The sequence below is a fragment of the Bos indicus x Bos taurus genome, chromosome 13 (assembly GCF_003369695.1).
Source record: "Bos indicus x Bos taurus breed Angus x Brahman F1 hybrid chromosome 13, Bos_hybrid_MaternalHap_v2.0, whole genome shotgun sequence".
Classification (NCBI taxonomy): Eukaryota; Metazoa; Chordata; class Mammalia; order Artiodactyla; family Bovidae; genus Bos; species Bos indicus x Bos taurus.
The window spans coordinates 29,957,722-29,984,741 of record NC_040088.1 but is presented as its reverse complement, the minus strand read 5'-3'; the positions used below and the strand labels follow the sequence as shown (position 1 = coordinate 29,984,741).

Here is a 27,020-nt window from a genome sequence, read left to right as displayed (position 1 = left end):
CATTGTGAACCAATACACCCTTATAAAAAGGAGGCAGGAAAGCCAAAGTGAGAGAAGCACAAGTGACAATGGAAGCAAGACTGGCTCATAAAAAGATGGAAACCATGAGAAAAGGAGTGCAGACAGTCTCAAGAATTTGGAGAGGCAATGATCACCGCCTCCAGGAGAAATATCTCCCAGCTGACTCCTTGATTTTAGTCCAATAATATAATTTTTGGTACTTTGACATCCAGCATTATAATGAGACTGTCATTTTAAACCACTAAATGTTTGATAATTTCTCTCAGAGCCTTAGGTAACTAATATAACATGACCATGTCATTGGAAAAAAATTCCAAACACTTGGATCAATGTTTTACTTTCTTCTTAAACTTCATATTCATTGTGTGTTGGGAGCTCTACATATCACTGTCACTCAAGTATCCAGGTCATTGGAGCTAAGTCCGACATGAGAATGTGTATTTCTAGGGAAAGGGGACATTGGTTCATAAAGGTTTTTACAGTTAAATGAAAACCATGCCAAATACATTCATCACTTCTCCTTACAACTCAGTGATCTAAGAGGTCATGTGGTCTCACCTAATGCAAAGGATAGAAATGCATCACTCCCTGAGGACACACAGTGAACAGCCAGAAGTATTTGGTGGAGCACGACACTTCCAGAGAGGGCTTAATGCCCAAATCCAGTCTCTGCCACATCACTGACCTCTCTGTGCCTCAGTTCTTACCTTGTATAAGGATCTCACAAAACAGGCTCATTGTGCAGGTTACATGCAATATACATGCAAAAGCCTGAGTTCAAGGCTGGGATCATGGAATAAAAAGTCGATGAAGGCTGCCACATCACTGACCTCCATGACTCAGTTCCTCTCTTGTATTAGTGTCTTACATTATAGGCTCATTGTGCAAGCTACATGCAATGCACATGCAGTGTGCTGAGATTAAGGCCCATTAATGGTGCATTCAGACAATGAAAGCTGTTCTTGATCGTTGATAAACATGTGAGAAAACATGTTTTGAATAAGGATGAATAAATAACTACTTTGTGTTTTCCTCCAGGAGCGGCAGGTGAGGGGGAGCTGCAGGTGATTCAGCCTGAGAGGTCAGTGTCTGTTGCAGCAGGAGAGACGGCCACTCTGCACTGCACTGTGAATTCCCTGAGCCCCGTGGGGCCCATCAATTGGTTCAGGGGAACTGGACCATGTCGGGAGTTAATCTACAGTTCAAAAGAAGCCTCTTTCCCCAGAGTAACAAGTGTTGCAGATTCCACAAAGAGAAACAACATGGACTTTTCCATCCGCATCAGTAACATCACCCCAGCAGACGCTGGTGTCTACCACTGTGTGAAGTTCCAGAAAGGAGAACGTGGTGATGTGGAGTTTAAGTCTGGACCAGGCACTCATCTCATTGTGAGCGGTGAGTATGGCTTGGGTGTCCTTCATCCCCTGGTCTCTGACAAGTCAACAAGAATGCCCTTCACTCTTTGAGCAAAAAAAGGAATCTGGTACAACAGTGATCTGGACATGATCTGATTTTACTCCCTTCTACAAATCAGAGTATTTGAGGCCATAACGGTTGTGCTATTTGCTCCAGGCCCCACAGCTGGTAAATGTGGGAGAAGTCTGGATCCCCCATCTACCTGGTTCCACAGTCCTTGTCTTTTCCTTCACATTCAGTCCTTTGATTCCAGGGATAAAGGGAATGAAAGTCTGAGTGACTTGATCCTTGACAGGCCAGGCCTCACTTCTTATCTCTGGAGAGTGCACCCTCAGTGTGGCTGAGTCTTCTCTTTATTCAGCACTTATTGAGCACCTACTGTGTGCCAGGCCCTGCCCTGGATGCTGTGGAAGCAGCAGTGAACAAAGCAGGTGAGGGCTCTTGAACAAAGAAGGGGAGGGCTCTTCTCCCATGAAGCTTATGTTCTCTTCCTCCCAAAGAGGAGAAGTCCATCGAGGGCAGGGAGGGGAGATGTGTTATTCTTTATTTCCTATTCAGAACTTACTAAACTGGGAAGAAATTCTAAGAGATGCTGTTTCAGTGTTTCTTCTTACGGCACTGCTTGGAGACAATGCCGAGAGGTTGGGTGTTTCCTTCTGTCATTCAGGGATTGACTCACACAGTCACTAAAGGCTCCCAGCAGAGCTGTTTCATCTCAGAATGTCCCTCCTCAGGGAAGCAGTTCTCCATGTGGGTGACTTAGGAGCAGTGCCACTGAGGCAGCAAAGGTGCTCATTTAGATTTTTCTGCCAAAGGCCCTGAATCCTTGACTCTCAGCCTTAGGCATCATTCTCCCAACCTCCTATGTACAGATGGGGCCCTGAGGCCAAGAGATGATGGGGGCCCAGACCACAGTCACATAGTCAGTGAAAGGATCCATCAAGAACCCAATCTGATTCAAGGCCAATCTCCTTCCTGCACCAGTATTGGAACTTGTTTAATGGAAGAGCCTAGTGCATAGAAGTTGCAGAATACAAATACAAATACCAGGGTATTGATTTTTTTTTTTTTGGCCAGAGTTCCAATATGTTTCTAATGAGCAGCCATATTTAAAAACAACTGGACTATATGAGGGTCTGTGACTTTTATCTAGTCTGTTTCACTTTTTCTATTTCATATTCAGTGCTCCCATTTCATTTAGTTTATGTTTTCCAGTTTCTCCATCTCTTCTTTTTGTTGATGTTCATTTCTCAAACCTTTATCTAGTATAGTAGAAAAGCTTTTGTATACATATATATAAATTATGTATAACATATATATATTAGAAAACTTATGAATTTTTACCTAACTAAAAAATTTATGATATTTTGATTCTACTTGTTTGACTTAGTATTAATAGAATGCTAGATGTCTATTTAAAAATACAGATATGCAATAAGAAGTTCACTAAATAGACAGGGAACTATAGTCAGTATCTTGTAATAGTTTATAATGGAAAATAATTTCAAAAATAGCGTATGTATATATGTATAACTGAATCGCACACACAAAATAATTATACTTTTTGAGATTTAGTAATGTTTATTTTTTTGCCAGTTTTTTTAAATGTCCTGTGGACATCTAACAACAATGAATGAGATACAAAATTTTAAATATATTGTGTCAGATCAGATCAGAACAGTCGCTGAGTAGTGTCTGACTCTTTGTGACCCCATGAATCACAGCACACCAGGCCTCCCTGTCCATCACCCACTCCCGGAGTTCACTCAGACTCACGTCCATTGAGTCAGTGATGCCATCCAGCCATCTCATCCTCTGTCGTCCCCTTCTCCTCCTGCCCCCAATCCCTCCAAGCATCAGAGTCTTTTCCAATGAGTCAACTCTTCACATGAGGTGGCCAAAGTACTGGAGTTTCAGCTTTAGCATCATTCCTTCCAAAGAAATCCCAGGGCTGATCTCCTTCAGAATGGACTGGTTGGATCTCCTTGCAGTCCAAGGGACTCTCAAGAGTCTTCTCCAACACCACAGTTCAAAAGCATCAATTCTTTGGCACTCAGCCTTCTTCACAGTCCAACTCTCACATCCACACATGACCACAGGAAAAACCATAGCCTTGACTAGATGGACCTTTGTTGGCAAAGTAATGTCTCTGCTTTTCAATATGCTATCTAGGTTGGTCATAACTTTCCTTCCAAGGAGTAAGCGTCTTTTAATTTCATGGCTGCAGTCACCATCTGCAGTGATTTTGGAGCCCAGAAAAATAAAGCCTGACACTGTTTCCACTGTTTCCCCATCTATTTCCCATGAAGTGATGGGACCAGATGCCATGATCTTCGTTTTCTGAATGTTGAGCTTTAAGCCAACTTTTTCACTCTCCACTTTCACTTTCATCAAGAGGCTTTTGAGTTCCTCTTCACTTAAGGGTGGTGTCATCTGCATATCTGAGGTTATTGATATTTCTCCCGGCAATCTTGATTCCAGCTTGTGTTTCTTCCAGTCCAGCATTTCTCATGATGTACTCTGCGTATAAGTTAAATAAACAGGGTGACAATATACAGCCTTGACGTACTACTTTTCCTATTTGGAACAAGTCTGTTGTTCCCATGTCCAGTTCAAACTCTTGCTTCCTGACCTGCATACAAATTTCTCAAGAGGCAGGTCAGGTGGTCTGGTATTCCCATCTCTTTCAGAATTTTCCGCAGTTTATTGTGATCCACACAGTCAAAGGCTTTGGCATAGTCAATAAAGCAGAAATAGATGTTTTTCTGGAACTCTCTTGCTTTTTCGATGATCCACCGGATGTTGGCAATTTGATCTCTGGTTCCTCTGCCTTTTCAAAAACCAGCTTGAACATCTGGAAGTTCACGGTTCACATATTGCTGAAGCCTGGCTTGGAGAATTTTGAGCATTACTTTACAAGCGTGTGAGATGAGTGCAATTGTGCGGTAGTTTGAGCATTCTTTGGCATTGCCTTTTGTTGCAATTGGAATGAAAACTGACCTTTTCCAGTCCTTTGGCCACTGCTGAGTTTTCCAAATTTGCTGGCATATTGAATGCAGCACTTTCACAGCACCATCTTTCAGGATTTGGAATAGCTCAACTGAAATTCTATCACCTCCACTAGCTTATTCGTAGTCATGCTTTCTAAGGCCCACTTGATATATATTGTATAGGATATGATTAATATAAACTAATTAAATATAATTCAATTATATTTAAATTATTAATAACATCAAGATATTCCTATTCTTATTTTTTCTGCATTTGATAAAATATTCTCAGATAAATGTTAATATGTCTCACTATGTTTATATATTTTTCTTTTCCATTAAAAAAAAAGGAACTCCATCTGACTCCAGGCAAGGCTCCTTCCTTCACTGGCATTGGGCCTAGTTTTCTGGAAGGGCCTGGCACATAGAAGTTGCAGAATAAAAACTCCTTGGGCTTCCCTCAGAGCTCAGTCGATAAAGAAGCTGCCTGCAATGCAGGAGACCCAGGTTCAATTCCTGGGTCGGGAAGATCCCCTGGAGAAGGAAATGGCAACCCACTCCAGTATTCTTGCCTGGAGAAACCATGGACAGAGAAGTCCAGCAGGCTATAGTCCATCGAGTTGCAAGAGTCAGACACGACTTACTGAGTAAACCACCACCACCCAAAATCTTGAATTAACCATGGAACAGGCTCCTTTCATTGCTTTCCCAAAGGTCCAGAAGGTCCCTCACATTCAGAACCTGAGCCTGAGGTGACTGGAAAACTCTCCCTACTTTCACCCACATGATCCCAAATCCCTCATTCCATATCAGCACCTAGAGCTGCCCTGGTTTTCGACAGCTACTTAACACAGCATATGGAGACAGCATCATTTATCTCCCAATCTCCTGTTGATGGAGACTAAGTTGTTCCCAACCTTGGGCTACTGAAACAGTGCTAAGGTGGATAAGCTTTCCAAGTGTCACTCTGCTCAGAGGGGAAATACCCACTGGAAGTGGCATTGCTAGTTCAGACAGTATGTGGATTTTAATTTGTGTGATGATATTGCCTGATTTTCTTCCTAGTCTTGGTAGCAAATAATCTCCCTAAACGTCTAGATGTCAGCACGGAAGGTGTTTTTTCCTGATTTCTCAGATATTATTAAACTTCCCAGATGGTGGGTCCCCTGCTCAGTCTCAATACAGCTAGTAAGTGGCTCCCCCACCTCTCAGATCTGCTGGCTCCCAGGGCTGTTCATCCTCTTCCTCAGGCCGCCTGAGAGATGATCCCCTGGATGAGAAAGGAGGGAGGGGAGGCGAGCTGCTGCCTGTCAGATGGTGAATCCTCCTTAGGCATTTACTCATTATAAACAGTGTTCAGAAGGAAAGGTTGTCTGTTTACCACTTTTACAGATGAGGACTCTCAGGCTCAGAGAGGGGATCTGATTTGTGAACAGGTAGAGGAGCCAAGATCGAATCCCAGGCACTCACAGTCACACAGCCCTGTTCTCTGCACACCCCACTGTGCTTATCAAAGTGTTGAGCAGACTCCAGCCCTGTCCTCTAAAATCTTATTTCATTCTTTTCTTTAGAGATAAACATTTTAAAAGGCCCTGTAAGAGAGGTAAGTCCAGTTTTACAACCCAGATGAGACAGATCATTCAGTGTCACATGATGTGCTGAAAAGTTCCACAATGACACAGAAATAAGTTTGGGGAATTAGCTATTTTCAACACTCTTAAAAGCATCAGGAGATTTTCTCCCCATTGTTGTGATGTTGCCCCTTCACCAGGCCCCTGAGGAGCAGGTCCGGGAAGGGTGGTGTGGACAGAGCCCAGAGGGGCCGCTGCGACCCCAGCAGCACCAGGTGTGCCCACTCCTGGTTCTGTGGACTGAGGATGAGGAGGGGGAGGTGTCCCCTAGAGGGTGGTGGGGCCCCGTGTGAGCGAGAGTTCCTGTTCTAGACTCAGGCGTCGGGAGCCCACATCTTCCCTTGTGGTTCCAATGTCCCCAGGGCCGGGCCCTCAGAGGCTACTCCTCCCTGTAGTTGTTGGAGTCAAGAATCTGAGGCAAAAGAGGGGTTGGTGGTCAGTGTGGAGGCTCCTGAAGGTGGGCACTTGCTCTGCTGATGGACCTGAAAGCTTAGACTTGACAGGAAACACCAGGACACAGTCAGAGGGTGAGAGGAGACAGTCCCTTCATTTCTCTCAGCCTCAGTTTCCTCATCTGCATGATGGTGGTCATCATGTCTTTCAGGAAGGATTTGAGGAGCTCTGTCCAAATTACCCGCACAGTTCCCTGTACTGGGCACCCCCCTTCCTCACCTGTAGAAAGAGGATGATCACACAACCTTTGCAGAGTGTCCTGAGGGCAGAATGACCTGGTGAAAGGAGAGCCCCTCAGGGAGCGATGGTGCTGGCCTCCCAGGCTGTGGGGTCCTGGGCATGTCTCAGTTCCCTCTTGTCCTCAGTTTCCCCATCTACGAAATGATGGTGATCACACAACTTTCAGGGGTCTGTGATTGACTGGAGAGGGCCTAGGAAGCTCTGGATTGGGGCGGGGGTGGCGGTTAGGGTGTTCCTGAGCTCAGTGCAGTGTCTGAGAGCCTGGGCCAAACACCTGCCTGGGAACTCATCCCAACTCTGCCCCATCCCAGCGCTGGGACCTCTGCCGAATCTCTCCCCACTCTGGGCCTAAGCGTCCTCATCCCTCAGGGACAGCCCCGTCCTCACAGAGCAGCTGAAAGGACTGAATGAGGGACACATGTCAAGAGCTTAGAGCAGACCCTGGCATGTGATACATATTCCACTAACATAAGCCCTGATGTGTTGGAGCCAGAAACTCTCAGACAGGGTCACTTTCCCTCCAGGACTGAGTACAACTGAGTTACTGTGGAGCTGGGTGCCTTTCGGCCTCAGCTGCTCATTGGAATCACCTGGAAGATGGTGGCAAGATCTCAGGACCTTGGCTGTACCCTAGAAATTCTGATTTAAGTGCACAGACATGGCCTGGACAGCTGAGTGTCTTAACTCCTGTGGAGGATGCTGGTGCCCAGCTAGGGCAGAGGAGCCTGAGCTGTGTGTTCTCGAGGTCACCGAGAGGGAAGGCTATGGTTTTTCCCTGATAGAGGTCAGTCCCCTGTTGTGCCTGGGTTATAAGAACAGCTCTCCCAGATGTGAGTGCTTCAGAATAAACTGTGATGGTGACAGATCTTCGAAGGCCCAAGAAACTCAGCCTGAGTGGAGTGGCAAGGACACCCACACCCCAACAGAGCTCACCTGGGTTGAGAGGGCCTTCCTACTCACTCAGACCATCCTGTTCAGACCAGAGCTTCATCACTGGGGAAACCTTCCCATCTTTAAACACCTGTGTGCCTAAACAGGCATTGGAATCCCTGCAAACACTCCCTTCTCAGCCTGGAGCCCTCTGGCCTCAACAACCACAGTGACACTGATGAAATCTGTCCTGTCTCCTTTCAGAATGCTTCCAGGTTCTATAAAGAGCTAATCTGCAGGAAAATGCCTGTGGTCTCTTGTGTGTTTTGAAAGCTAATTCCCCAAACTTATTTCTGATGGGATTATGTTTATAATTGGGGACAGATTCATAATTTGGTGTTTCTACTATTTTTTTTTTAATGTCGATTTTTTGCACGGCAGCTGTTTGGAGCAGAATATGACTCTCCTTGGTGCTTCAATTGTGCTTTTGTTTTGGCTTCTTACTGCCTAAAAAATAAATACGTAGTTTCAGAACTAGAATGACCATATCTTATGATAACAAGGGCATCTCTGGTGGCTTAGATGGTAAAGAATGTGTCCGCAATGCCGGAGACCTGGGTTGAATCCCTGGGTCAGGAAGATCCCCTGAAGAAGGAAATGGCAACCCAGTCCAGTATTCTTGCCTGGAGAATCTCATAGACAGAGGAGCCTGGAGCGCTACAGTCCCTGGGGTCGCAAGGAGTCGGACACAACTGAGCGACTAACACTTTCACTTTTCTTTTATGATAAGATCATGGATGTTATTGATTAAGCACCTACTATATGCCAAGCTCTGTGTTTTATATACATCCTCATCTTACCAGGTGGTGCTTGTATCCGCTTTGTCCAGAAACAGTGAGGCTCAAGGGTAAAGAACTGCGACACTAAAGTCAATCAGTCCTGTGTGCAGTGAGGTGAACTCTGACCTTAGTTGCCACGTGTCCTTGAACAGCTTCACTCTCCCTGAATTTTGTCCTATATATGGGGACACACTCAGGCCTTCCTCTCAGAGCTGTGGGGGGGATTAGAGAGCTGAGGGTGATCAAGAGATCAGGCCATCTTTAGGCTCTGAGGAAACTCTGGATAAGTAGTAACTGATCACAGTACCTCATCCCTTTAGGGATGTCCAGGATGCTGGAGTTTATACAATTTGACATATTAAGGCAGCTAATATGAGGAACATATAGCTATGTATGTCCTCAAATGTTTGATGAGTTTTAGGAAGCAAGCTAAATATTTAGAAATGCAAATATCTGTAATGTTTGCTGTCTACAGACTTTTACAGGAGGTATTGGGTAATAATGAACAATTGAGAGACACCCTGCAGGACTCCTCTACAGGGACTCTCACATTTGACTTGCTGATTTGTGTGAATCTGGGTTTCTTGTAGGCCTATGTCTGTGTCTCTATGGATTTAATAACAGTTAAGAAGCTAAGCTGGAGAAGGCAATGGCACCCCACTCCAATACTCTTGCCTGGAAAATCCCATGGACGGAGGAGCCTGGTAGGCTGCAGTCCATGGGGTCGCTGAGGGTCGGACACGACTGAGCGACTTCACTTTCACTTTTCACTTTTATGCATTGGAGAAGGAAATGGCAACCCACTCCAGTGTTCTTGCCTGGAGAATCCCAGAGATGGCGGAGCCTGGGGGCTGCCGTCTATGGGTCGCACAGAGTTGGACACGACTGAAGCGACTTAGCGAAGAAGCTAAGCACCTGTGGTTTCTCAGCACTCGGTGATCTTTCTTTTCAACTCAAAACTAACCCAAGAGAAAAACCCGACTCAAAAAGATACCCGTTTGCACCCTTCCTTTGAAACTCAGGGGTTGATATATTAGTCCAATTGGCATTTTGTGGGAAGAATAACTACCTGAAAGACAGTTCTGAACATAAATAGAGTCCAGGTTAAAGAGAGACATGTATTTGTTTAGTTTTGTGAAGCATCTTGTTTTACTCCCAGCAAAAACACTTCCAGCACCTGATTTAACTCTCACTGAAGCCTGGGCAGGTTAATGCCAGCTGCCCTCTTTCATAGACGAGGAGCTAGAAGGGGCCACACCACCCCTCTCATCCGCTGGCCACCCTGCTTCAGCTTCTGTGTGGTCCCTGTGATCCTGCTTCCCTGCATTCCCTTCTGTAAATGCATTTTCTGAAGTTAGTTAAGTTTTCCAGGCGAGCCCAGTCAGGAATAGTTAATAAAAAGAGTGAGCCCCAAAAGTACTTTTGTTCCTGTGCCCAAATTGGTGGGAAATCACCTGGCAGAGGAAAGAAGGTGGACTCTGAACTCAGGTCTGGAATTCCAGTCAGCCCTGCCCCTGATTCAAAGTCACCCCTAGGAACCTGTAGGTCTCCCCGTAACATGACTATGGTAACACTGCCCTCCCAGAATTATTTGAACAATTTAAAAATAATATATTTGCAATTTCTTAACAGTGTCACAAGTTTTTTGTTAGTGATGATAATCACAATCATGTTCATTGTTAAGCCCTCTCCGCCCATGGTATCTGGCCCTACAGTGAGGGCTACGCCTGAGCAGACAGTGAGTGTCACCTGCAAATCTCACGGTTTCTCCCCCAGAAACATCTCCCTTATATGGTTCAAAAATGGCAACTGACCAGTGTGGATCCAGAGGGAGACAGCATTTCCTACAGCATCTCCAGCACAACCAAGGTGCTGCTGGCCACGGGAGATGTTCACTCCCAGGTCATCTGCGAGGTGGCTCATGTCACCCTGCAGGGGGGCCCTCCTCTCCATGGGACTGCCAACTTGTCTGAGACCATCCGAGGTAGATGCCCCTCATGTCAACTCAAGCCCTCCCCTGCCCCCAAGGCCCTAACTAGCTCCTCCCGCCTGCTTTTTGCTCCATGCCTTGAATTGCCTGGAATCTACTTCCTGACATTCCTGCCCAACACCAGGCTTCTAGTTGAGCTATTCACTCACTTCTATGGACACCTGTGCCAAACACGATGCTAAATAGTTTTCTTTGCTTTATCAACGGCTTCTCCAGTTACTGAGCACCTACTATAAGCCATGGAGAAGGAAATGGCAACCCACTCCAGTGTTCTTGCCTGGAGAGTCCTATAGACAGAGAAGACTCAAGGGCTGCAGTCCATGGGGTCTCAAGGAGTCGGACACGACTGAGTGACTAGGCAACACTATAAGCCGGGCCCTTATGTGCCTAGGGATTTCATTTATTTTGCTGCAGTTATTGTGTGCCTACTGTATGATAGGGACTGATCTTGCTGATTGCAAACATTATAACCCTAATAGGAGCTATCAGTTTTTGAGCACCTACTGTGTGCCCTGCACTGTGCTTAGTGATTTCATTCCTATGCAGAGAAACCCTTTGAGCACTTGCTGCCTGCCTGGCTCTGACCTGGGTGCGGTGACCTGTCCCATTTGTCAGAGCTTCTTCTCTGTGCTCTTTCAGTTTTACCCACCTTGGAGCTTACACAACACCCTATGGGGAACCAGATGAATGTCATCACCTGCCAAGTGAACAAGTTCTACCCCAGAGACTTGCAGCTGATCTGGTTGGAGAATGGAATCATATTCTGAACAGAAGTGACCTTGACCCTCATAGAACACAAGGATGGAACCTTTAACTGGATGAGCTGGCTCCTGGTGGACTCCTCTGCCCACAGGGAGGCTGTGGTGCTCGCCACAGTATGATGGGCAGCCAGCGGTCACCAAAAAACATACCCTGGAGGTCTCTGCTCATCAGAAGGACCAGGGCACCCACAAACTCCCTGGTGAGGACTCCACTCCAACTGACCCAATTCTTTATTTGTTTTTATATAATGAAGGGAGTACTTCATGCTTTTTATCAAACAATCTAGAAGTCAATAGATATAAACTAGAACTTTAAAGTGAATTCCCTCCTTACCATGGGTAAGAGTATGGTATATTCTTTATAGATCCTTTGACATAAACATCCATGACATTAAGAGAGAGAGGAAGGAGGAATATCATCCTGTTCAGTGTCCTGCCTCTTTCTTTCTTCAAATAACGTTTCTGTGTTCACCATTCCACATCTGCCCACTTGCCACCTCCTTACTCTTTCTAACCTCTTCCTGGTCTCTTTTCAGCCTAGACTTTTCCATCCATATCAGGAACATCACACCAGTAAATGTCTGTACTTACTACTCTGTGAAATTCTGGAAGGGGAGCCGTGAGGACATGAAGTTAGAGTTGTACCAGGCACCCAGGTGACCATGAGTGGTCACCGCATGGGCTCCTCTGTCCTTTGATTTGTGACAGTGGACCAGAAATGATCGCAATCGCTCACTGCACATCAACTAAATGCAACTGTCAGTTCATCTCCTTTTCTGCTTCAGCCACCCAGAGGGCTTGGAGTTTACATAAGGGACTCAGGGAGCAGTGGGGATGGGGGTCGGTCTTGTGTTGTTGAAGATGTGTTGCCTTTAGTCCAGGTCATTGGGCTAAAGTAATCAAGGTGAATGAGTTACTGAGGACAGGAACCCCAAGCCTGCACAAGAGATACATGCTAATTACAGACGTGTTCTCCCACAGCGTGGACTTGTTCCAATGACAGTGCCCCTCCCTTTATATAAGTAAGACATCTTGTAGGCTGTCATATAACATCAAGAGAGGGCCAAGTCAGGTTTCCATGAATCTTTCTCCAGAAGATCTTTCAAAGGCCCACATTTCTTCCAACATGCCTATGGTATTGTCCTCATCTACTGGGTCGATGCTGGGTCACTGAGCGTCCAGGTCCCTGCCTGCTGGAAGAATTAAGAGAGGAAAGGGAGAACAAACAACTTCCTTTAAATTAGTGATATAGAGAAGTTGCATAATTGTGTTCACAACTTATGTGTGTCAATGGTGTCTGCAATTGTGTGGTCTTTTCGTTAGGGACATTATTTTCTATAAAACTAATACCAGTGCACACTTAATATAATCAATACTAATTCCCAATATCACTTAAAGTGGAATATAAATTCAAATTTTTCAAAATACCTTTTATAATTATTTTTTTTCACCAAAATTGTTTTTAATTCATCTGTAAGTTTTTGACAAAATTTTCCCATGACACCGTATGGGTCATGAGAATCTTTTTTTTTTTTTTTAATTTGAAGCAAATTTCAATTGTTTAAGACTATTCAGAACATTCATTTCATATTGTGTGAGCTGTGGTAGGCTGTGCTTTTTGAGTTATTTCTTCCATTGTCTCTGAGTTTTCAAATTGCTGTCTGTACAGTTGTTCGTAAAATTCTCTTATTATCCACTTATATCTGCAGAGTCTGTATTAATGTCTTCCATTTCCATTCCTGTTATTGGAAATGTGTCATTCCTCCTTTTTTATTTATTTATTAGAAGCATTTCATTTTAATGGTGTTTTGAAAGAACACACTCTTTGTTTCAGTTATTTTCTCTATTGTTTTTGTTTTAAGTTTCATTGATTTTTCTCTTCTGTTTTTGACTTCATTTATTTTTCTTATTTCTGTATTATTTCCTCTCTTCCTTTTGCTTTAGGTTATCTTGCTTCTCATTTTCTAATTTCTTGAAGCAGAAATTTAGATTATTGGTTTAGACTTTCTTTTTCTTTAGTGCCACATCTGGGTCTCTTTCTGTGCTAGGGAATTAGGAGAGCGGACCTGGGTGGCTGACTGCTGTGTTCTTCCTCCAGTCCTGAGGTCTCCAGCCTGTTCACCTCTTCTTCCACCTAGAGTTCTCCTGTGCTTATCCTCTGTGTTATTTCTAGGGTTCAGGTTATACTTAACAGGGAGTGTAGGAGAGAAGAGTTCATGCAATCTTGTCTACAGTGGCTTGGAAATGTTTTCTAATCTTCCATCTCCTGCTTGGACTCAACCAGGGTTGGTATTTCTGGGCTGTCCCATCAAGGTTGCTAGTGTAGTAAGGCTGGAAGCGTTTTTTGAAGCATTTAGGTGGGCAGGCTGAAGAGAAGCATAAAATGCCGATGTGACCCTTCCACCCAGACCCAAAGCCTACCCTGAGCATCTGAGGGATCCAGCTGTTGCACTCCTGGGTCCAGGGGTCTGGGGTGAGGATGCATATCTTATTGTTTGTTCTTACGGTACTGAGATGTCTTACAATATTTCTAGCCTCTCTTCTCTCAGTACAGCATAATCTAACATTTAAAGGAGTTCTTGGTTAGTTGGTTTTCATAGAGGGAGAAAGGTTGTGAGTCCTCTCGTTCTTTGGTTCTCTTTCATCTTTCAGGAACATAAACCCTGAAATCCCTTCCACTATGTTTTTCCTTTTTCCCATTTTCCCTTCACCATTCAATAGCCAAACAGTACTTTTTCCTTCTTTTCACCTAGAAGCTGGGGCTTCCCAGGTATCTCAGTGGGTAAAGAATCTGCCTGCAATGTAGGAGTCATAGGTGTCATAGTTAGATTCCCGGGTCAGGAAGATTCCCTGGAGGAGGGCATGGCAACCTACTCCAGTATTCTTGCCTGGAAAATCTCATGGTCAGAGGAGGGTGGCAGGGGTCACATGTGTCCATGGGGGCACAAAGAGTCGGACATGACTGAAGTGACTGAGCATGCACGCATGCACACGAAGAAGTTAAGCATTTTAAATTGTGCCTGTCCATTTATTCACATCTCTCCTTGAATTAGGTTCCTATAGTCACTGTAAGTAGTTACCATGTTCAGTGATTTAATACAAGTGCATTAATACATATATATACACACACACACACAAATATGCTTAATATAGTTGTAGAGGTCAGACGTCTACGATGTTGGCTGGGCTGTGTTCCCTCCAAAGGCTCTAGAGGAAAATCCATTTTCTTGCCCTTTCCAGCTCCCAGAGGTGCCTACATTCCTTGGCAAAGGGCCCCACATCACGCTGACCTCTGCTTCTGACATCACACCTCCTTCTCTGACTCTCCTGCCTCCATCTTTTACTTGTAAGGATCTTTGTGATCACATGGGCTCTACTCAGAAAATCCAAAATAACGTGCCATCTTAAGATCTTTAACTTGATTACTACTGATCACCTCTTTTGACACATATGGTAATCTACACACAGATATGGGGGATTGTGTGCCAACCATATTAAATCAAGAATAGGTTGAAACCCTTTCCTGTGATCTATGCACTGTTCTGCAGGACACTTTTTTTAATATTTTCAAAGTTTAGGCAGATTTAATACTCATGATGTTATTTTCAATATCTAGATTCCTAACCTTATCAGACTTGACTATTTCTCCTGAAATTTTCCTAATAGCTGACTGAGGATGGGATTGCAGCCTAGTGAGAGACTGTGCACTAGGACTTGCTGAATTTTCTCTTGTCTCACAGTGATTTTCACTTCTGGAGTTTTCTCTTCAAGTTATAGGACCCTTGCAGCCTGGGAAAAGAGAGTGTGAGATGAGGGATTCCTGTGCCCTAATGTCTGCCTCAAGCTTGAGGCCAGGCGGCAGGTCAAAGCCACAGAGTGTTGGTGGGCCCAGGCGGCCTCAGATGGAGTAAGTGGAGGCCCTGGGAATGGTTCCTCTGTGACCCTTCTAATCAATCGCCTTGTCGCCTGATTTCCAGGCCCAGAACAGTCTTCGCCTCTCCTGGCAGTTTTCCTCCTAGGCCCCAAGACGCTGCTATTGGTTGGTATCTCCATCATCCTAATCTGCAAGAAGTTTTGAGTATAAATGTAAGTTGGGGTGGGATGGAGGGCAGGACAAGTTCTGTCCTAGAGCTTAGGGAGGCTACTCATAGACCACACAAGGTCAGGGCCCATGTGGAGTTAAGAGAAGGTGAAGTAGCTCCCTCAATCCCCTCAGGACACCCTGCTTCCCTCTCAGTGTTACCTGGTTCTCAGGAGGTGTGTGAGGTCCTAGAGGAGATGGGCTGGATCAGGGGTTTTCAAAGGGGGTCCACCGAGTCTTAGGGGTTCTGTAAAGGAAGCGGGCAGAGGGTGCTGAATGAGGAACACCTGAGCGGGTGGTTCACTTAAAATCTGGGACTTCTTGGGGCAAAAGAAATCCATATTTAGGGCAATGTTGAGAAGTTTGGATCAGCTGTTCTGAGGGGTGTCTTGCTCTGATCCTCTGTGTAACAGTAGAAAGGCTTAGGAAGGGGCACGAGGGGCGCAGGACCTGGGGAGGAGGGAAGGAGGCTGAGTAGGTAAAGTTCTATCTCAGGAGCTGCCCATCCTCTCAGGACAGTTATCCTAGGAGGAGAACACCTGGGTACATCAGAGGGATTCATGAAATGTTTCTTGAGTGATGAGCACATAACTATGACATTTTCCCACAGCTCCATCCTTCCCTCCTGCCTGGTGCCACCCTCTGTCTCTGCTGTCTCCTTCCCTCCCTGAAGGGCCCAGCCTTGGAGAAGAACCCAGCTAGAAGCTCCCACAACTTTGCTCCAAATGCCCCCCTTCCATGGAGACCTGCCTGCTCACATGTTCTTGAAGCCCTCAGAGCTGTGTCTTCATACTTGGTCCTGAGTGGGGATCATGGGAAGTAGTTCTGGGGACTGACTCATGACATATCCCTGGAATGTGAGAAATAAGTCAGATCAACACAGGTCAGGTTATCTCTCACCTGTAACCCTGGACTTGGCTCACACTAATGTTCTCTGCAGAGAAGTTATTCTGTCTTCTGTTCATCGGACTCCTCACCCTTTGAGTATAAATGATGCCCTATCTTGGTTTTAAGAAAAATTATTCTCCTTCCTTATTGTCTCAATAGCCTATTTTTCAAACCCAAAGAGTAGTGTTCCCTCCTCTCTCTGTGATGGAAAGAGTAGTCTTTCTATCATTTTGCATCCTTCCCAACCCTGTTGCTCATGATAAATACACTATTTCCAGAAGCCTGGAGTCATCCTTGATTTCTCTTTCTTTTATATCACATATTCAGTTCTGTCTTTAAAGTGATTATGTCCAGTAGCGTGATGGTAAATCTTTAACAACTGACTGTTAAGAAAGAAAAAATAAGCCTGATTGGTAATACATGTCAAATTCTTGATGTAAAATGCTTTCAATGTGGTCAATTTCAAGTTCACAACCATTTAGCAACTTAAATAATTCCTGAAAATGTAAATGTTGTCTCTCTTGAGCCAGTCCAAGCTTCTCACAGCTCACCACTGAACATAATCTGCACACTCTCATCCCCATCACCACTCCCTGGTCCCAGACACCATCATCCCTTCCTGCACCACTGCTATAGTCTCTAACTGGCTTTCCTGTTTCAGGCACAGTGATTCTCGGACTGTCAGTCAAATCCTATCTCTACCCTCACCTTCTTCCTCCAACATGTCTGCTTGGCTCGCTCTTTTCCTTCCTTGCAGTCTCTGCTCAAATTTACCAAGGCACCTTCCATATACCACAATGTATAAAGTATCAGTTCCAGTCTCACCATGGCATTCCATGAGCTCTTAATCTGGTTAGTTTCCTGAGCACTTATCACCATCTGACATAAAAGATAGGCAGCTCTCTCTTTGAATGGTAGAAAAGGACTATAAAAATTACTGTGTAAATGAAATCATGGAATCTGATCTCAGTAATGTTGGGATGAATAATGATTGTTTTGTGACTTTTAAAATTTGTTTTTAAAGCATTAGAAACTCTGATTGTCAGCAACTAACAATATATAGTTTGACAAAGTAGAAACATTGAGTATTACATCAATTAATTTGCCTGCTTTCTTCTTCTTGTATAATTTACAATATAAGAGCATCTTTTTTCCAACTTGGTGAATTATGCTCCTTGGTAAGTTTGGATCAATTTCCAACATTTAGTGCTTGTACTCTCAAAGTTGTGAAATCTTTACAAAACTTCCTTTGATTTGAAATATTTGCTGCTGTCACATCCTCTGGGTCATTTTCACCCTTTTCTTACCACCAGTTTCCTTATTTATGTGGTAAGCTGGCCTTCACTAAGTTCTTCTGACTGCATATCTGGAATCTTTCTTCCAGTATTAGGTTACTACTCCCATGGTCAACTATTTTTTCAGTAATCCATTTGCATTCAATTTGAATATAACTTCTGGCATCATCACTTTTTGTCTCTCCATTGCACTTTCATTTGTTGCCAATTCCCTTTTACAGTTATTCACCTTGTAAATGACATATGAGTTCATCACTGGGAGAATGGAGACAACACAACTACTTATTTTTCTGTCTGTGCCAAAACAGAGTAAGAGTCACGGTGACCAATCCTGCAGACTTTTGAAGAATTAACAGGATTGGTTATTGAGCATGATGAGCATCTGTTAGTACACAGTGATTTGTGGACTGACGTGGAGTTAGCAGCAAAGTTGTACTTCATGCAACTGTTCACAGTAAATTTCCTGTGATAACTGAAATCTGAACCATGTGTTGGGGGTTGGTGTTATTCAACTAAACTAATGCACCATGCAACATGAACTCTGATATATGTGTTGTCTCTTCCTCAAACAAGACGTCAGTTTTATGAGAATAGACCGAATCCTCAGTTGCCAGAACATTGACTGCCACATACCAGGCCATTAATGTTTAATAAATGAATGAATTCATTTTTACTAAATGTTGGATTTCAAAATAAAAATGATTTAATTCAGTCACCTGACTCTTGTGTTCTAAAGTCCTTTCATTAAAGGCTAAACTCTCCTCTTTGTGTTTAGAAGTCCTATCAAAAATTCAGGATCCTTCAGAATATAAGGAAGTGAAAAGCCAAAAGAAAACAAAACCAAAATGCAAAAACTGACATTTACTAGAGTTTGTCAAAGGGGCTCAGGAAACAACTGAAAGAGGCCCCAGTGGACAAAGCTGGAACAATTTGAGCAACAAATATATTAAGTATTGGATGTAATGCTTTTGTCACTTCAAAATTCATATTTAAAATGTTAATGCCCAATGTACCGTGCTTCCGGTTGGTGCATTTGGAGCACAAGTAGTTCACAAGGGAGCCTCTGTCATGAATGGGATTAGTACCTTCCAAAAGAGACCCACAAGGCCTTCCTAGTTCTGTCTGTCATGTGAGGATACAATGAGAAATCTGCACTCCAAAAGAAGGATTTCGGATCAATCCAAAATCATGCTGCTACTATGATAGTGGAATTTGAGCCTCCAGAACTGTGAGCAATAAATTTCTGTTTTCTGTCACTCCGTCTGTGATATTTTGTTATAGCAGCCAAAATAAGTTAGGATTACAACTTCAGATATCAAATAAATATCTGTGAGTCTATATTGATGTAAATACATCATTGAATATATTGATGCATGGAGCAGAATTTTAAAAAATCTTCTGTACAGGAAAGTCTTAAGTAATTTATGTAGATACTTCACTCTAAAAAAGAGAAACCCAGTTTACCACTCCTGAGGTATGGGCTGCTTGTGGTGACTCATTTCCAAAGAAGACAGAATGGAAGGAGGAAAATGGGTAACTTTACCGTGGGGAAATTTGACAAATACAAATTATCCAAGTCATTAAATGTTCTTCAACAATCAAAATCAATATCAATAGGCATAAATCATGTAGATCTGATGAAAATGGCACTTTTCCTCTGGGACTTTCTTCCCACAAAACCTATAACCATAGTTTAATTATGAGAAAGGGGTCAGAAAAGTTGTAGTAGAGGGACATCCTACAATAAAGTTGAGAAGTATTTATCAGATCTGTCAAAAATCATCAAAAACAAGAGAAGTCAGGAAACATCACGGCTGAGAGGAGCCCAAGGAGAAACATGACAAGTAAATGTGTGTGGTACACATCCTGTGTGATCCTACACAGGATCGTTGAAAAGACAAGGACTTTATGAAAAATGTAAGGAAGTCTGTTATGGCCCAAATGTTTGTGTCCCTCCAAAATTCGTTTGTTCAGATTTAATCCCTGATGTGATGGTGTTTGGAGGTGGTTCTTTGTGAAGGAGTTAAGTCTTGAGGGTGGAGCCCTTTCCTAGAATGTCATATATTTGGAATCATGCAACATGTAGATTTTTGCTTTCAGTTATTAAAAACAATGTAAGATTCCTCCACATCTGTTGAAGGATTGAGAGCTGATTGCATTTTAGTCAAGAATAATATTTGATTATCTGGATTCACCAATTTCTTTACCAACTCATCTAGGTGATTTTCAAGTTTTTGCAAGTATGAATAAAGCTGCTATGAACTTCAGGGAGAATATTTTCCAGGGCTCTTGCCTGATACCTCAAATATCCCTTGGATTGTAGGTGGCATGCTCCATCTGTCTCACAACATCTTCTTTCTGTGAATGACAGCTAAACTGTGCCTAAACTCCTGATTCACACAAGTATGAAGTAATAGACTTGCATTTTTTAAGCTACTATGTTTGTGGTAACATGTCATTAAGCAATAATGCATGCACTCAATAATGCATGCACTAAAACTGAAAAATCCATCAAGAGGAAGTCCTCCATAGTTTCATAGAACTCATCTGGCAAGCACTCTGTGTATCTTCTGTGAACTTCATGCCAATGCTGCTTATGAACCACCCAAGAACACATCCAAGAACAATTAACTACCAAGGAATAACATTTTGTTGGCTAGGGCTGAGCATTGATTAACATGAAACACTTTGATAGTTAAGAATTTTCACAGTCTAAGAATCAGTTTTCACCCATTAGGAAAAATATCACTTTCATGGAGAAAAACAAGTATTAACATTTATTTTGGTGAATTGGGATAAGTTGACTTTTGCACCATAGAAGAACTTGTGGAAAATGGGAGGTGGCTTTTCCTCCAGGTAACTCTCTGAATACTGTTTGTTTGTTAAGATCGCATTGTCCTTAGCCTGGGGCCTTGTCTCTGATTCCAAAACAGAAAAAAGAGTCTGACACAGACTCTATTTGACATTTCTTGTTTATTAGAAATGTATTTGTCCTCGTTGCAAGTATGTTTATTTAAGTGCCTGTTATGCTCCAGGCCATCCTTATATCCTAATGGAGAAGAGAGCTGCCATCTTCCTTTCTGTGCATTGGTTCCCTTCTTCTAACCCAGGTGGCAACCACATTTATAATTTTTATACTTTGGTGCCAGTATATGTGACTGAAAGAATGTGGAATGAAATCTCACCTTGATCTACACCAGAACTTCAAAACATCTTGAGCAAGACAAGGAACATGAGCAATGAGGTGACATTTCTTCCAAGAACTTCAGATAATGAGTTCCAGGTGAACCAGCCTGAGAGTTTAGTGTCAGTCAAGGCTGGAGATGCTGCAACCAGGGCTGCAACATGTCTTCTCAGTCCCCAGAAGGTCTTGTCCAGTGGTTCAGTTGGGACTGGGCCAGAATGATAACTAATTTATGGTTTCAATGGAAGGCAATTCCCACAAGTATTCCAAGTGGAAAACACAATGACCAATCAATTAAATTGATTTCATCTGCATCGATGATGGGTCACGTGGGATGTGACACCAGCACTGTGTGAGGTTAATGACAGGGCATCCTGAGAAGTCCGTATATCTTGTTCAGGTAACTAAGTGTTCACAAATGGTAGAGATAATCTGATAAACTACATCCCTTTGCTTGGTAAAAGTAAATTTTTTATGCAATATGCACTAAACCATTATCACACACTGGATATTTTGCTCCTTCATTCACAAACAACCCCAAAGGCTAGAATCCTGTTGATGGCCCTTCTGGTTATTCTTTCAAGAATCCTGTGTCCAGTACTGTTTCAAGCCAGGTTGAGATGCTATGCCCTTCTGTGATGGCCAACTTAAGACATTGGACATTCCAATTAAAACCCAAACATAAGACACTGGGCATTCCCAATTAAAACCTGAATATGACATTGGACATTCCCAGTTGAAAAAAAAAATAGATGTTGGAAAAAGGCAACTGAATGTGTGCACTGTAGGGTCCAAAAGGCTGGGAAACCGAGACCTGGATGGCTAACAAGTCATTCTAAAATGTGAAAGTCGCTCAGTAGTGTCCGACTCTTTGCGACCCCATGAACTATACAGTCCATGGAATTCTCTATGCCAGAATACTGGAATGGGTAGCCATTCCCTTCTCCAGGGGATCTTCCCAACCCAGGGAGCAAGCCTAGGTCTCCTACATTGTAGGCAGATTCATTACCAGCTGAGCCACCAGGAGAAGTCCTTCTAAAGTTTTAGACAAATCTGGGCTCCAAAATATTTATTGCATCTCTTATGACCTATTTCTTGACCCTGAATATCAGAAACAGATACTTGTAGCTACATTTTCATTTCTGGATTTAGGATGAAATATCAACATGGGTGAAGTTTGCCCCTAGAGCCCTTATATCAGCTGAGCCAAAGCAACAGAATCTGTAAGCAAGCAGAATCTCTTCCAGTCTGCAAATGCCACTCACCCATTTCCAACTGGAATATAACTGGGGCCTGTGGCAGTTACCTGGAGGGCCACCACAATTCAGTGTGGGAGCTCATTCCCTGCACAGGAAGTCAATGAATGGGTATGTCCTCCTCCTATGGCCAGAATTGGCTCTGGGGAATCATGACTAGAAGGAGTGAGTGTCACTCAGTTCCAGATTTTGTTTACAAAATTCTTCCAGGAGAGGTTAAGTCAGACTCCTGACCCTTGACCTTTCCCTGGTCTGCTCTTAGAATTGTACCCTAAGGTCTGTTGTTCTTTCATTCTATGGGCACAACCAATGTTTCCTGTTCCTTGCCACCTTCTGATTTAATACTGTGAAATATATTGAGACGAGTGTGTTTCTCTGTTCTGAACACAAAGCTAGCAGAAGGAAGAATGTGAAAAATTAGAGCAGAGATAAACAAAAGCAATGAAAATCAAAAGAAGGCAGTAAGAGAGGACGGGAGGAGGAGAAAGATACAAGAAACACAGAAAACAATTAACAAAAGGACAATAGTAAGTCCTTCCCCATTAGTAATTATTTTCAATGCAAATTGATTCAGTTCTTCAATACATCAATGCATAGACATAGATCTGGATCACCCGAACCTGCCTGCAATGTGGGAGACAGGGATCCCTGGGTCAGGAAGATCCCCGGGAGAAGGGAATGGCTACCCACTCCAGCATTCTTGCCTGGAGAATTCCAAGGACAGAGGAGCCTGGCAGGGCTACAATTCATGAGGTTGCACAGAGTCGGACACAGCTAAGTGACTACTACTTTCACTTCTTGCCCTGCTGCTGCTGCTAAGTCGCTTCAGTCGTGTCCGACTCTGTGCAACCCCATAGATGGCAGCCCAACAGGCTCCTCTGTCCCTGGGATTCTCCAGGCAAGAACACCGGAGTGGGTTGCCATTTCCTTCTCCAATGCATGAAAGTGAAAAGTGAAAGTGAAGTCCCTCAGTCGTGTCCGACTCTTCGCTACCCCATGGACTGCAGCCCACCAGGCTCCTCCATCCATGGGATTTTCCAGACAAGAGTAGTGGACTGGGGTGCCATTGCCTTCTCCGACTTCTTGCCCTATTAGTACTTATTTTAATTGTAAATTGATTCAGTTCCCCAATACATTAATACATAGACATAGATTGACTAAATGGGGAAAAAGCAACCAGGATACAAGCACAGGGTATCTGTAAGAGTCTAAATTTAGATCTATGAACATACATAGTCTGAAACTGAAAGAAAAGAATAATGTGCTCCATAAAAATAGTAACAAAAATATAGAAGGGGGTAGAACTACCCCAGTAGTAGATAAAATAGAATTGAGCTTAAAAAACTGATACAAGAGTCAAAGAGTACATTATGTACTGTCAATAGATCAATTCTACCAAGAAAATTTTATAAATGGTTGTACATCAAATGTCAGTCCTCTACATATAAGAAGCAAACTTTGCCAGAATGGAAGGGAGAACTAGACAGAAATAAAACACTAGAAAGAGATTTTAATACCTCATTTTCCATAATAAATGAAAAACCAGAATGAATATTAATAAGGACAGAGGACTTGAATAACGCTATAGATTAATTGGCTTCCCAAGTGATGCAGTGTTAAAGAATCCACCTGCCAGTGCAAGAGACACAAGAGACACGGGTTCAATCCTTGGGTCAGGAAGATCCCCTTGAGTAGGAAATGGTAACACATTCCAGTATTTTTCCCTAGAGAATTCCATGGACAGAGGAGCCTGGTGGGCTACAGTCCATAGGATCACAAAGTGCTGGATATAACTGAGCACACACATCTAGATTAATTGGACATCACAGGCATGTTAAGGACATTCCACCAAATAACAGCCGAATATACATTCTTCTCAAGCGCACATGGAATATCCTCCAGGATAGACCATGTGGTAAGCAACAAAATAAGTCTCAACAAATTTTAAAATATTGTAATTATAGAAAGCATCTTCTCTGATTACAATTGAATGAAATTACAAATCAATAGCAGAAGAAGAACATGAAAACAAAGATATTTGGAAATTAAACACACAACCAATATATGAAAGAAGAAATCATCAGGAAACTTAGATAATACTTTGAGATAAATAAAAACAAAAACAAAACTTACCCCCTTACCAAAAATTATGGATACAGAAAGCAAGGCTCTAATATTCCTACCTGTATTTAATTAACAATGCTTAGCTCTATTTGCCTTACTTTGAAACATCAAAGAAAAAAGGTTTTCTTTTGAGAGTGAGAGAACTTGTGACCAGTTCCTGGGAAAAGAAGACACAGAGGGCAGGCAGGCAGGGGTAATTTCAGTGGATGTTTCTTTCTGTTTTTTTGTTTAACTGTCCCCACCCCAAAGATCAGTACCAAACCTTCTGGGATGCAAATCCAGGTGAACCAGAGAATCTCTGGTGCCATGTGCACTACTTCTTTTTTTCAGTGTGTCCAATAATCTTTGCTGGTATTACTAGATCCATAATTTATTTTTAAAATTTTATTAGAGTATAGTTGATCTACAATGCTGTATTAGTTTCAGGTGTACAGCAAAGTGGTTCAGTTATACATGTACACGTATTCATTCCTTTCAGATTCTTTTCTCGTATAAGTTATAACAAAATATTTAGTAGAGCTCCCTTTGCTATATAGTAAGTCCTTGTTGGTTATCTGTCTTACGTATAGTAGTGTATGTTAATCCTTAGCTCCTGATTTATCCTTTCCTCTAGGTTTCCCCTTTGGTTAGCATAAGTTTGTTTTTGATACCTGTAATTAAAAGACGCTTACTCCTTGAAAGGAAAGTTATGGCCAACCTAGATAGCATATTCAAAAGCAGAGACATTACTTTGCCAACAAAGTTCCGTCTAGTCAAGGCTATGGTTTTTCCAGTGGTCATGTATGGATGTGAGAGTTGGACTGTGAAGAAAGCTGAGCACCGAAGAATTGATGCTTTTGAACTGTGGTGTTGGAGAAGACTCTTGAGAGTCCCTTGGACTGCAAGGAGATCCAACCAGTCCATCCTAAAGGAGATCAGTCCTGGGTGTTCATTGGAAGGACTGATGCTAAAGCTGAAACTCCAATACTTTGGCCACCTCATGTGAAGAGTTGATTCATTGGAAAAGACCCTGATGCTGGGAGGGATTGGGGGCAGGAGGAGAAGGGGACGACAGAGGATGAGATGGCTGGATGGCATCACCGACTCGATGGACATGAGTTTGAGTGAACTCTGGGAGATGGTGATGGACAGGGAGGCCTGGCGTGCTGTGATTCATGGGGTCGCAAAGAGTCAGACACGACTGAGCAACTGAACTGAACTAAAGTCTGAAAATAAGTTCATTTGTTCTGAAGATAAGTTCATTTGTAATGAGGCTCCACATATGAATGATATCATATGATATTTGTCTTTCTCCATCTGACTTATTTCACTTGATGTAATAACCTCTAGGTCTATCTATGTTGCTGCAAATGGCATTATTTTGTTCTTTTTTGTAGTTGATTAGTATTTCATCGCATGTATGTACCACATCTTATCCATTTCTCTGCGGATAGACATTTAGGTTACTTCCATGTCCTGGCTATCATAAATAGTGCTTCAGTAAACTTTGGGGTGCTTGTGTCTTTTTGAATTATGGTTCTCTCCAGATGTATCCCCAGGAGTGGGGTTGCTGGATCATATGATACTTTTATTTTTAGTCATTTCAGGAACCTCCATACTCTTCTCCTTAGTGACTGTACCCATGTGAGCCACTTCTATCCCCCCCACCTGCACCTCGTTGGGTTGGAGAACAGGAAAAAACAAGACCTTTAGAGTTCCCCCAAATCACTAGAAACCCAAATGGGACCTATTCTCTGGAGCACACCTGCAAGGCAGAGTCCATGCTGTACGGGAGTAAGTTGCCTGCTGGGTGGTCCAGAACGAGCAGCTCCCAGTCCAGGCCAACATCACCCTGCAGGCTCAGGTGCCTAGACTGGGGGAAGGTGGGTACAGTCTCTCGCCAACCCCTCTGGGTAGCATGGCTGAAAATATCAGGTGTGAAGACACCTGCCATCTGCCTGGGGTGCAGACAACAGTAGGTGAGGGACTCAGGGCAGCAGGCGATGAGGTTAAGGAAGGGAGGACACTCTGGGCTGATGATCAAAGTCTCAGGCACTCATCCTCAAATTTCACTTCTCCATCCTCCACATCCTCCTCAAGAAGAAGGAGTTGGGCTTCTGTCCCCAGTTCCATGCACTCTTCTGGTTGAAAATTCTCTGTGTTTCTCTGTCTCTCTTGACTGCAGTAAACAATAGACACTAAGGCCAGCTGTGCCCCCAGATTCCTCCCAGGAAGGCTTTAATCAATACTGGTTCCGCTGGAAGTTATTGGAAGTCAATTTTAAAGAGAGGCCAGGATTCTTGACTGGCTTAGCTGGGAAACAGAGAGACACAGGTGTGAAATTCTCATTCTCAGGTGTGTGTGTCTCTCTTTTTCTCTCCTCTGTCACTTCAACTCCTCCTGCTCATTCTTCATCTTTCCTCCCAACCGAATCCTCTTTCTCCTCCTCATTATTTCGCCCTGTGCAGTCTCAGGTGACCTTCTCCACAAGGAAGAGCTGCCTGCTAGCAGCTCAGACCAGAGGAAGGATGACTTTGTAAGTCAGCTTGGGAGAGGGCTTCCTTGGTGGCTCAGCAGTAAAGAATCTGCCTGTAATGCAGGAGATGTGGGTTTGATCCTTGGGTCAGGAAGTTCCCCTGGAGGAGGGTACGGCAACCCACTCTAGTACTTTTGCCTGGAGAAGCCCATGGACTGAGGAGCCTGGGAGACTACAGTCCATAGGGTTGCAAAGAGTTGGACACAACTGAAGAGACTGAGCATGCACGCATGTGGGTTGGGAGAATGAATGACTGGGAATGAGGGCAGGGATTGTGGGGAGTGGGAGGAGATGGAGAAAAGTTAGGTTCAGGATTAGGATTAACTAGTTCCAGGCCAAGCAAAGATAAAGGAGAGTAGGGAAGGAAAACTCCTTATAGGCAATGAAAACTTCTCTGCCTGCAGCATGTATGACAGCCCAAGCAACCACTAGCAAAACATGTGTAAGGGATGCTAGGCGCAGATCC

The 27,020-nt window shown here is 43.4% G+C and overlaps 1 protein-coding gene across 1 annotated transcript in view; it reads left to right on the top strand.

Moving 5' to 3' along the window:
* The window catches only part of LOC113903307 (signal-regulatory protein beta-1-like), a 36,396-nt gene extending 18,201 nt beyond the window's left edge, over window positions 1-18,195 (top strand). The window contains 8 exon segments of the mRNA XM_027559263.1: window positions 1,060-1,416; window positions 2,221-2,225; window positions 10,145-10,268; window positions 10,271-10,444; window positions 11,090-11,303; window positions 11,305-11,411; window positions 15,189-15,297; window positions 15,903-18,195. Of these exon segments, the coding sequence (XP_027415064.1) occupies window positions 1,060-1,416; window positions 2,221-2,225; window positions 10,145-10,268; window positions 10,271-10,444; window positions 11,090-11,303; window positions 11,305-11,411; window positions 15,189-15,289 (1,082 nt within the window). The 3' untranslated portion in view covers window positions 15,290-15,297; window positions 15,903-18,195.
* Window positions 18,196-27,020: the final 8,825 nt, after the last annotated feature.